At 43.8% G+C, this 12,435-nt stretch overlaps 1 protein-coding gene across 3 annotated transcripts in view; it reads right to left on the bottom strand.

The window, feature by feature from the left end:
• Positions 1-614: 614 nt before the first annotated feature.
• HTR4 (5-hydroxytryptamine receptor 4) overlaps positions 615-12,435 on the bottom strand; it is a 306,886-nt gene continuing 295,065 nt past the window's right edge. For all 3 annotated transcript variants that reach the window (XM_075900214.1, XM_025178986.2, XM_006138098.4), the window contains one exon: positions 615-3,805. In XM_075900214.1, coding sequence (XP_075756329.1) covers positions 3,718-3,805 — 88 coding nt within the window. In that variant the 3' untranslated portion in view covers positions 615-3,717. The remainder of the gene's footprint in view (positions 3,806-12,435) is intronic.

The raw sequence follows: 12,435 nt of genomic DNA on the forward strand, positions 1-12,435 counted from the left end.
TAGCTGACATGTTGTTTTCCTTCCCTAACTATGGTGATAAAGTGCTGCCCTGAAGCTTCTGGGTGATGGTCACTGAGCAGTCCAAAGCACTTGAAATTTATGTCTTACCCCACCACACACACGCAGGCTGTGTCTAGTGGCAAGTTTTTCCGCAAAATCATCTGCTTTTGCGGAAAAACTTTCCAGCTGTCTACACTGGCCGCTTGAATTTCCGCAAAAGCACTGACGATCTCATGTAAGATTGTCAGTGCTTTTGCGGAAATACTGTGCTGCTCCCGTTCGGGCAAAAGTCTTTATCCGAAAAACTTTTGGGCAAAAGGGCCAGTGTAGACAGCAGAGATTTGTTTTCCGCAAAAAAGCCCCGATCGCGAAAATGGCGATCGGGGCTTTTTTGTGGAAAAGCGCGTCTAGATTGGCCACGGACGTTTTTCCGCAAAAAGTGCTTTTGTGGAAAAGAGTTCGTGCCAATCTAGACGCGCTTTTCCGAAAATGCTTTTAATGGAAAACTTTTCCGTTAAAAGCATTTCTGGAAAATCATGCCAGTCTAGACGTAGCCGCAAGGTCTGGTGTGCTTGTTCAGGCCTGCATAGCTTTCCCACCAAGTGTAATTCCTCTCCAGAAAGGCACTGCCTCTCACATGCATCGCCAAGAAGTGCTATAGCCACTCAGGAATGCTCATCCTATTGGGTCTTCCCATGAAAGGGTAGGATAACTAGTGTAAAAAAACTGAAGTAAACTATAGCGTAATATACATAGAGGATTTTAATTTTTTCCCAATGGTTGATGTGTCACATGCTTTTTGGCATCATACTTCCACTGTGCTGAATCGGATTGAGACCAGGTCACCAAGCATGTGCTTCAAAGGAGCATGGAAATCATTACTCAGAATGTCCATGAAATTAGGAACTCACAAACCACTGAAGTCAGTCAATGAGCAGCTAGCTGAAACTTCAGAGAATGAAAAAAAAAAAAAAAAAAAAAAAAAAAAAAGGATTAGCTCCAACCAAGAGACCCTGTTCTCCAGAGAACCACTAGATTGCTTTGGTGTTTGAAACTAAGATTTACTTCAGCCAGCACAGCATGGCTGAAATGACAGTGTAATAATAGCTGCCAGGTGGTTAGTGACAGGTTCACCTACACGACCCCTCTTGCATTTTGGTACCAACCACCATTAGCAAAAAATGACACAGAACATGGATGTTGTGTGCTCTAACCGTGTTATGAGGGTTTAGAACAGTGGTATTTTTTATTCAGAGCTGCTGTTTATTTTGGCTAGTAAATCAAATGTCCCATTTAGAATCCCTTGGGATGTTTGTCATAAATAAGACAGCGTTCAGGATTTTATTTCAAGTTAAGATGAGAAATACTGTTAAAGCACAATAGAATACATTAGGAAAAAATAACACTTCACGAACAAAGGGAAACATGAAACACCATTGCAGCATGCCACTGGGCTCATCTCACTCACAGAAATAGTCCACTCATCTCTTTCAGTGCCTTTTTATGGGGAAAGAAAAAAGGAGGCTTTTGGTTGGTTAGTTAGTTTGGTTTGCCAGCCACTCAGGATTAATACAAAGTCCCAACACTGCTTGGATTTACTGCCAGTGCCTGCAGTAAAATATGAAGTGTCAAAGCCAACAAGTCTATGCCTGCTGTTAACCTCTCTGGGTTTTCTAAATTAAAATTATTTGGCTCCACCATTTCATTTAATTAGGACTAGTCCAGGCCAGTGCACTAATGATTTTTAAAAGAAAGGGATGAGAAACTTTAGCATGGAGTTTGTCCAAGTGCAAAGAACATTTCAAAGAAGTCAAGGATAATCAGACACCATGGTTAGAAAATTGCTTGCTGTTATCATGCACAAAATCCTCATACTCAGCAATACCTTTTTTTGTTCAAAGCAGGTTGATTTTACAGTAGATACCTGTCACATAGCAACAGAACATTAATAAAATATTTATATTAATATTTATATTATTTATGTTAAACTCCCATGTTTAGAAGCTTTTAATGGAAAAAACAATTACTGCTTTTTAAAAATAATAAATAATATTGACTTTTTTCTTTACATTAAAAAAATCTGTACATGATTACACAATGTAACAAAATACATTTCTGTTTTCCAGGCTAAGGCCATCATCTTTGGGTTAGATCTTCATGTAAGGAGGTTACAGGCCCATGGTTTCGAATTTGTGTATTTCCCACTGCACAAAAATCAGACTCCCAGGGTACATCTACACATCAGGGCTAAAGTCAAATTAAGCTATGCAATTTCAGCTATGTCAATTGTATAGCTTAAGTCAAAATAGTTTAATTTGGCTTTTGGCTCTGTATTCATAGCAGGAAGTTGAAAGAAGAACACTTTTCCTTCAACTTCCCTTACTCCTCATGAAATGAGGTTTACCATGAGTCGGAGTAAGAAATCCTCCAGCTAGACATTATTTCAAAATAAAGTCTTGTAGTGTAAATGCACACTATGTTATTTCGGAATAATGTTTGTTATTAGCTGTTGTGTAGACATACCCCCCAGGGTTCCTAGATCTACGCGTTGCCTGTCATTTACATGCAAAGAAGGAATCTGCTTACAAGGAATGTACTGTAGTAATATCTGCATGCAGGAAATAGCTAGGGTATGAGATTATTTTAAAAGGACAAGTGCATAGGGCAACAACATTTGAAAGTACTGAAGCTTTTTTTTTTTAATTCTTATAACTGAAACACCCAAGTGTTTGTCTTCCAATTGTAGCTAGAAAAGTTCTTTAGATGGCATATATTTATCAACATGGCACTTAGTGAGCTATTACAGACTGATATTCCCTAAGGACTATGTCTCTTAACCAACATACCTTTTATAGACGGGATGCCCAAAGTTTGCCCAAATAAGGACAATTGCATCTAATAGGTAGAAAATGTGACCAACTGAGACTACTGTCTTCTGGCTCATACCGAGCTGTGCTTGCTGGGACATGCCGTTTCTGCGGGACATGTCTCCATATCAAAGATGGTATGGCCCTGTAGGCTGCATTTTAGATGCTAATGGGCTATTTTTGCACTCTGGCTCTTTTTCCAGAGGTGTTGGTCATGCGTCTCACTGGAAAAATGTATTCTAGGAAACACTGGATGGGAGGAACTGTCAGCTCACAACGACAGGTCTCACTATGACAGATAACTTAGACTAGGAAGAATTCCTCTTCTTTTCAGACAGAAAGCACTAGCACTACCTCTCCTGACAGCACCAAGTCCTTGAGCAGACAAAGGAAGCAATTACTGTTATAGCTTCAAGTCAGACTCTGAAATCTTTAAGATCACAATATTGTTGCCACAAAACAAAGAGGCGGCATGCAGCAAAAAATGGCATCTGGGAGAAAACTAGAAGTCTCTGTGCGGGTGGGTGTGCACGAGGACTTGTGTGTGCATGTGCTTTTTTACAGGGATGAAAGTTTGCACACCTCTGTAAAGCACTGACATTAAGGCTCTGCTGCATCGATGAAGTCCAGACATTCTCCTGCAGCAACAGGGAGATCTTCTCAGTTGTTCTGCACACTGCGTTCCCTACTCAGCCTCAGCTGCTGTCACCCCAGTCATGCTGTTTGCCATTCCTATCAAATCAATAGCGAAAGCCCCATGGAAATGCAGACAAGTGAGTTTGCATTTGAGCCCCACTGCACCAAAATCACATGGCAATGCAAGTGTGCAGTTCTGCTTCCAGGATCTTCATTAGAAACAGGACTCCTGGGATTCTGGGTCATTGTGGATGGGAAGCTTGTCATGTTCCTGGTGATGTCCATTATGTAAAACTGTGTACCTAAGAGGGGAAAGCAAAACAGAAAGCAGTTATTAGGGCAAATTTAAAAGGGAGGCAGAGTCTTTTCTTTGTTCTGGGGAGTCTTGAGACCGAGGCAGGGGACTGCAGAGTGCTCCCAATGTCCAGGTTCACTGCTTCACCTGTCAAGTGAGATGTAAATTCAAACTTTGTTCACGATGGGAGAAGATGTCCGTGTCCACAATATGATCCCTGTCCCTGCAAATGGAATCGGGTCCATGCAGAGCTGAGCTATGCTAAGTACCCACAAGAAACAAACTAGAAAATTAGAAGACAAAGGATCCTGGAGTGGATGTTGGTAACTGAGCTGTCAACACAGAACTGAATCTTTTTAAAGCCAGAATTAAAGTATCACTTTGCTTTGGCCTGGAATGCATGTGCCTTTTCGAGTGACACAGAGACCTGTCCTCTGAGTCATGTGAACCAGACAGTAAAACAACTGAGATCTAGTAATCTCCATTCTCGCGTACAACTGTATTCAGTACTGATTGTTTCATGTTCAATCAAACCATTGCCAGCCAAGAATCCAGCCCTCTGGGGACTCCTGAAATACACACCTGGCCTTGACTGAAAAACGAGAGCATTCTGAATGTTAAACACTGCTTAATAGTCACAAATTATTGATTTCCTGGGCTCTAACTGAAGCAGCTGTGAATGAAGGCTGGGGTAAGGCAAGGGCCTCCACCTCTGAGTCTTATCCCACTGCCTCTACTATCAGGCAGTCTCTTGCTGCCCTCCTCCAAACAGCTTTAGGTACAGCAAGCTGCATTGCTGGCTTAGGCTGGCATAGACATGCAGCTCTGTTTTCTGTCTCTAGTACAAAGGGGGAGAGGGAGAAATGCTCTCTGCTGAAGCAATTAATTACAGTGACTCCACCCCTGCAACCCCGTGAGGTCAAAGCCGTTCAGCTCCCCAGGTGGATCCAACAAGCGGAGGCTCCTTCAAAAATGCCAGAATGGGAGATGAGTTCTTTTGGGAATTTATCTACAGCTGGGTTCTTCATAGACCTGATTTTAGGGGTTGTGACAGGGCCTTTGTGCTGCTTTGTAAACCCAGCTGAATGGATTACCCTTGATGTCCAGTGGCGTAAGGGAACCTACAGGTGGCATAGAGCTAGCCTAGAGGCTCTTGTGGGAGAAAAATCAAATAACTCCAATTGTGTCTAAGGGGGGACTGTGCAGGAAATCAAAACTCTCTAAAAGAAAACTCCTGCAAGGGTTAAAAGTTTTCCAGACCTCTCTCCCTGTTACAGAGAGAAATGATCGCCATATTTGGGGTTGGGAAGGAATTTTCCTCCAGGGTAGATTGGCAGAGGCCCTGGAGGTTTTTCGCCTTCCTCTGTAGCATGGGGTACAGATCACAGCTGGAGGATTCTCTGCATCTTGGGGTCCTCAAAGTATTTGAAGGCTTCAATATCTGAGATATAGGTGAGAGGATTATTCTAGGAGGGGGTGGGTGAGATTCTGTGGCCTGCACTGTGAAGGGAGTCAGACTAGATGATCATAATGGTCCTTTCTGACCTTAAAGTCTATGGCTGTGTCTACACTGGACCACTTATTTCAGAAAAGCAGCCTCTTTTCCAGAATAAGCTGCGAGCTGTCTCCACTGGCCGCTTGCTTTTCCGGAAAAGCAATGACGATCTACTGTAAAATTGTCAGTGTTTTTCCTGAAAAACTATGCTGCTCCTGTTCGGGCAAAAGTCCTTTTCCGGAAAAACTGTTCCGGAAAAGGGCCAGTGTAGACAGTACAGTAGTCTTTTCCGCAAAAAAGCCCCGATCGCGAAAATGATGATCAGGGCTTTTTTCCAGAAAAGGGCATCTACATTGGCCATGGACGCTTTTCCGGAAAAAGTGCTTTTCGGTAAAAGCATCCTGCCAATGTAGACGCGCTTTTTCCGGAAATACTTATAACGGAAAACTGTTCCGTTTTAAGCATTTCCGGAAAAGGGTGCCAGTGTAGATGTAGCCTATGAGTCTATGAGTCTATCTTAACTCTAATCAAGACCCTTACAATGCCTCCTATCTCAACTTAATGGAGACTCCTAGTCTGTCACAATTTGTCATGTAAACTCTTATCTTTATCACAGTTTGCCTTGTAGACTCCTCACTCAGGCTCTGTCTAGACAGGCAAGCTTTTCCGCAAAATCATCTGCTTTTGCGGAAAAACTTGCCAGCTGTCTACACTGGCTGCTTGAATTTCCGCAAAAGCACTGACGATCTCATGTAAGATTGTCAGTGCTTTTGCGGAAATACTATGCTGCTCCTGTTCGGGCAAAAGTCTTTTTCTGAAAAACTTTTGCACAAAAGGGCCAGTGTAGACAGCAGAGATTTGTTTTCCGCAAAAAAGCCCTGATCGCGAAAATGGCGATCAGGGCTTTTTTGCGGAAAAGCACGTCTAGATTGGCAACGGACGCTTTTCCGCAAAAAATGCTTTTGCGGAAAAGCGTCCTGCCAATCTAGACGCGCTTTTCCGAAAATGCTTTTAACAGAAAACTTTTCCGTTAAAAGCATTTCCAGAAAATCATGCCAGTGTAGACGTAGCCTCAGGTTCTCATGTGCCTTTGTACTGTAAAATTTACTTCTAGCAAATGTAACTTTGATATGTTAAAAAAAACAATCAACAACTAAACTGTCTGAACATACTGTATAAAGGATCCCTGAAACTGTCTCTCAGGGCTGCTGCTGCTCTCACTCTGGTAGCTGTCAGCCTGCATGCATGCATAATACAGTTTTCCTTCTAGATTTCTCTCCTGTCTCACTGCTTTGACTTCCAGCCTCGGACCCTTCTGGGGACTCTGTACCCCAGGGGAGCGAGATTTCCCCTACACTCTATGACCATGGTCACCAACTGGTAAATCACGATCTACTGGTTGATCTCAGGGGCTCAATTAGTCGATCTTGTGCTCCCTCTGAAATGTGCATCTGTGCACAACAAATTTTACATCGGCACTCTTCATTTGCTGACCAGAACCACAGGTGAGTAGTTGTGGCAGTATGGTGGGATCTGCTGAGCAGCGTTTGGAGGGCTGAAACACCCTAGCCAGGGGGGCTGGATCAAAGAACGGCAGCTGTACAGCCAACTGGATGTGGCGTTCAGCCCGGGGAAGCTGTGCCGTGTTCCGGCTGGTCAGGCAGCTTCCTTTTTGCTCCAGCCCGACTAGAGCGAGGTGCAGTCTCCCTGGGCTGAGCACGGGGCAGCTGGGCTGGAGCAAAGAGGAGCGGCTGCCCATCCAACTGGCAATGGCGGTCAACCCGAGTGCACCACACTCCACGTGGGCTGGAGCAGAGGGGAAGACGCCCGGCTAGCTGTTCAGCCAAAGCAGAGGCTGCGCCGCGTTCCAACCGGTCGGGCGGCATCCCCTCTGCTCCAGCTCATGTGGAGTGTGGTGCACCCAGGCTGAACGCCATGGCCACCTACCCCCTCCTAGAATAATCCTCTCACCTATCTCAGATATTGAAGCCTTCAAATACTTTGAAGACCCCAAGATGCAGAGAATCCTCCAGGTGTGATCTGTACCCCATGCTACAGAGGAAGGCGAAAAACCTCCAGGGCCTCAGCCAATCTACCCTGGAGGAAAATTCCTTCCCGACCCCAATATGGTGATCAGCTAAACCCTGAACATGTGGGCAAGACTCACCAGCCAGACACCCAGAAAGTTCTCTATAGTAACTCCTATCATCCCTCCATTGACTTATTTACCACTGATAATGAATGGTCAATTAGTTACCAAGATCATGTTATCTCATCAAACCATCCCCTTCATAAACCCATCTTTTGCCCCCACTACTTCCCTTGGAAGGCCGTTCCAGAACCTCACTCCTCTAATGGTTAGAAACCTTCGTCTAATCTCAAGTCTAAACTTCCTACTAGCCAGGTTATATCCATTTGTTCTTGTGTCTACATTGGTATTAAGCTTAAATAATTCGCCTCCCTCCCTGGTATTTATCCCTCTAATATATTTAAAGAGTGCAATCATGTCCCCCCTTAGCCTTCTTTTGGTTAAGGTAAACAAGACAAGCTCCTTGAGTCTCCTTTCATAAGACAGGTTTTCCATTCCTCGGATCATCCTAGTGGCCCTTCTTTGTACCTGTTCCAGTTTGAATTCATCCTTTTTAAACAAGGGAGACTCCTTGTTCTGCCATCCATCACTACTGAGAACAGCCTCTCTCCATCCTCTTTGGAACCACCCTTCAGGAAGTTGAAGGCTGCCATCAAATCCCCCCTCTACTCTACCCTTCTGCAGACTAAACAAACCCAAATCCGTCAGCCTCTCCTCATAGGTCATGAACTCCAGCCCCTTAATCATTTTGGTTTCCCTCCAATGGACCCTCTCCAATGCATCCACATCCCTTCAATAGTGGGGGGACCAGAACTGGACACAATACTCCAGATGTGGCTCACCAGAGCCGAATAAAGGGAAATAATCACTTCTCTGGATCTGCTGGCAAGGCTCCTCCTAATGCAACCTAATATGCCATTAGCCTTCTTGGCTACGAGGGCACACTGTTGACTCATATCCAGCTTCTCATCCACTGTAACCCCCAGGTCCTTTTCTGCAGAACTGCTGCTTAGACAGTTGGTCCCCAGCTTGGTCCCCATCACAATGCTTGGGATTCTTCCATGCCAAGTGCAGGACTCTACACTCTTCCTTGTTGAACCTCATCAGATTTCTTTTGGCCCAATCCTCGAATCTGTCTAGGTCACTCTTGTTCCTACCCTTGCCCTCCAATGTATCTACTTCTCCCCCTATTTTAGTGTCATCTGTGAACTTGCTGAGGGTGCAATCCATCCCCTCATCCAGGTCATTAATAAATATGTTGAACAAAACCAGCTCCTCTAACTTACACTGGAAGAAAAACTAATTCTGCACTGGGCCCAAAATTAGGAACCTTAAAAAAAAAAAAAAAAAAAAAAAAGGAGCGGAAAGCTACCTGTGTCTGCAGCTTTCAGTCTTAAACAACCAGAGCCCACAGTATCAAAGCCGGTGTCTCTGTTATGGCATTCACCTCCAAGGGCTTTGAGCTTGTCCACACCAACCCTTAATTCACACCAAATTGGAGTATAAATCTATCCTGCAATTGTTCACATGCACCATGTGTCTGTGTGGCTCCTGTGGCCAGGCCCTAAAATTCCCATAATGTGCTTTGCTCTCCCTCATTTTCAAAAGGGTGGAGCATGGTAGATTCACACCCCCACTTCCTATACATTAAGGCTACGTCTCCACTGGCCCCTTTTTCGAAAGGGGCATGCTAATTTTAAACTTTGGAATAGGGAAATCCGTGGGGGATTTAAATATCCCCCGCGGGATTTAAATAAAGATGTCCGCCGCTTTTTTCCGGCTTGGGGAAAAGCCGGAAAAAAGCGTCTAGACTGGCCCGATCCTCCGGAATAAAGCCCTATTCCGGAGGATCTCTTATTCCTACTTCAAAGTAGTAATAAGAGATCCTCCGGAATAGGGCTTTATTTTGGAGGATCGGGCCAGTCTAGACGCTTTTTCCGGCTTTTCCCCAAGCTGGAAAAAAGCAGCAGACATCTTTATTTAAATCCCGCGGGGGATATTTAAATCCCCCGCGGATTTCCCTATTCCGAAGTTTAAAATTAGCATGCCCCTTTCAAAAAAGGGGCCAGTGTAGACGTAGCCTAAGGGCTTGTCTTCACCTACAGTGGCACAGATACACTGGTGCAGCTAGGTCACTGTAGCCCTTTAGTGAAGACACTACTATGCGAACAGGAGAGCTGCTTTTTTCCGGCTCGCGGTTTTGCTGGAGAAAAGCGCCAGTTTAGACGGGATCTTGCAGAAAATAAACCCTTTTCCGGAAGATCCCTTATTAGGCAGCGGCAGCCATGTTCATGCAAATGCTGCGGGGGATATTTAAATCCCCCGCGGCATTTGCAATTCCGAAGTGTCTCATTAGCATCCCTTTTACGGAAAAGGGTGCCAATGTAGACACAGCCTAGGTGTTTGCTATGTTGACAGGAAAAGCTTTTCTCATCAACACGACACTGGCAGATTTGTTTGGCAGAACTATGTCACTCAGGGGTGTAGATTTTTCACACCCCCGAGTGACATATTTCTACCAATATAGGTCTGTAGTGTAGACCTGGCCTAAGTGTCTATGTACACAAGCCCTTTATTTCCCTTCATTTGAAACTTCCATGACAATTACCCAGTCCTAAAGTGAATGTTTAAAGAGAATAGAATTGGTTCAACATTTTTGAGCATGCATGAAGAAGGAAGGCAAATAGTATTAGACCCAGGATTCATTCTTACAACACTCTAGCCAGAGATTGTCTAGAACTGCACACTCCTCTGTGCAGAGTAGGCCCTTTGTACGTGTGTGCTATGTGTGTGCCTATCTGCCAGTTCCTGTGTAATGGATATAGACCTAACACAGAAGTTGGAATATGAACTCTGACAGGGCAGACCATATTCTTAATGGGAACAGGGTTATGAATACAGCATAACTGAAATATGCTTTATGCAAGATACTTCATATGAGATACCACTGGAAAGGCTGTAATCTACTGAATATGATCATCCTTTATGTATGCATGTATCATTCTGCTTGTAATCAGAAATGGATTGTCCATGTTTGGCATTTTAGCCAATATAATTTGTACCAAAAGCATGCAAGCTAAAGAGAAATTATTAGTATGCCTTAGAATCTCTCAGGGCAGAAATTTATTTTCATGTTGCTTCTGGTCTTTGGGACAAAAATTCCAATTGTTTGCCATCTGGAGAGATGTCCATGTGTAGGGAGGGGGGAGCATTCTACTTACCACAATTAGTAATCATGCCATAATGTAAAAACGAAAACCAGGGAATAGTGGATGTTCTGTATTATTCATGCCTGGTAAGTTTCAGAAGTAAACTGCCAAAGGCTTTTTTCATTGGTGGCTTGCTGTGCTATGTGATTGTTTTTCAGCAGTTTCTCCTTTCTTGTGTTTTGGACTACTGACTCTTACACAGTTAACCTTTGAAGTCCAGATGTAGAAAATCTTAAGGCTCTGCCCTTCTTAGATTACAATGTTTAATTCTATCTGCTGTATGGGATCTTCATATTCAATTTATAGGCACAAACATTCACTGAATGCAAATTGCACATGGAAATATATGCACAGGTATTTGGGCAATTGAATTTTAACATCCACTCATACTTGAAGCACTTGTCTGTTTAGCCAATTAGAAAACATGTGACTTAGCTCACCAATCACAATTAAGCAATGCTACATGGATTTTGAATAGCTAGGATAAATGTGTCAAGAGAGATTTGTCAAGAATGGTTGAATAATGAATATATCTAAGGGAAATGCAATCCATGGGCAGAAAAAAGGGCTAAAGTCATTGACTAAATTATTCACTGCAAATTATTTGCTCGGCTCTACTGCCTACAATGAGTCTACAGTGTGGGATTCTTAAAAGCTGGTATTTAAAGCCATCAAACGCCATTAGAAATAGCTCCCCACTCTCCTTATGGTGTATGAAGTGGACTCTTCCCCTAACTCAGTAAAGAATGCTATTGCCATTTCATTTCAGAGGACAAACAGCATCACCCAGCATTAATGTCCGATAAAGGAGAGCCATTATCACCCATAAAGGAAAGTCTGCCTCAGGCTGTTTGCAAGCTTGCAAAATGGTATTTTAATTGCGATAATGACCAATTTGGAGATAATTGCTTCTGTAGCACACCACTGATTCTGACAGTACAATGGGCTTTTTAATTAAATGGTTGGAATTAGCTTTCAGCACAGTTGAGAGGACTGTTTCTGGATAGATCCTTGACAGACCCATGACAGAAATGAGGCGGCTGTGAGCCCAAAATATCCTGGGAATTCACCAAGTGCTAAGAAAATAATCACCAATAGGATGTAACTTCCTTGCCATTTCTGATATTCTCACTTCTATCCTTTCCTCCTCCCCCCCCCCCCCCCCCCCCGTCCCCTCCCTTCTGCCAATTGATTAGTACAATTAGTTAGGGAATCAAAGCCAAGAGAGATAGTAGTCCTTGGCTCACCCCAGGTGCCTGTGCTGCACAACCATCCACAGTAGAACTGTGGGAGTCTGTAGTGTTGTGCCTGCCTGTCCCACTTCTTCCAACAGGAACTTTGAAATCTGGATGATCAAGTTATGAGACTTCCCATGGAATTATCTGTCATCTTGGAGTGGCTTTCCAGTATTAAACCCAAAGCAGGGAAGAAACCAGCAGAAGCAAAGAGGGCATCTCTGCCCTAGAAGAAAAGCCGCTGGCAAGTTGTCCTTCACAGGTAACAAAACAAACTGGCGTGTTATCTACAAGCATGATACAAGCTAACACTGCAATGAAGCTAATTGTGCCATGGTAGGCTAAGCTTAGGCCTGAGCTCAACATGAGACCCAGAATTTGTTGTAGTCAAGGGGCCAATTCCCCACTCTCATTCTGAGCATGGTGCAGGGCTGGAAAAAATAGTAGCTTGACACCTTTGCATCTCCTCTTTCTGAGGGGACTGCTCTATCTTGTGCTCTACTACTAAGAATGCTCGGGCCTTTCTAGTAGACAAAAATAGCTGGTGAATAGGAACATCAGTCCCCATTCCTGGATCCTGTGAGGGTAATATAAGGCTAGCTACACTTG

This window comes from Pelodiscus sinensis, chromosome 17 (genome assembly GCF_049634645.1).
Source record: "Pelodiscus sinensis isolate JC-2024 chromosome 17, ASM4963464v1, whole genome shotgun sequence".
Taxonomy (NCBI): Eukaryota; Metazoa; Chordata; order Testudines; family Trionychidae; genus Pelodiscus; species Pelodiscus sinensis.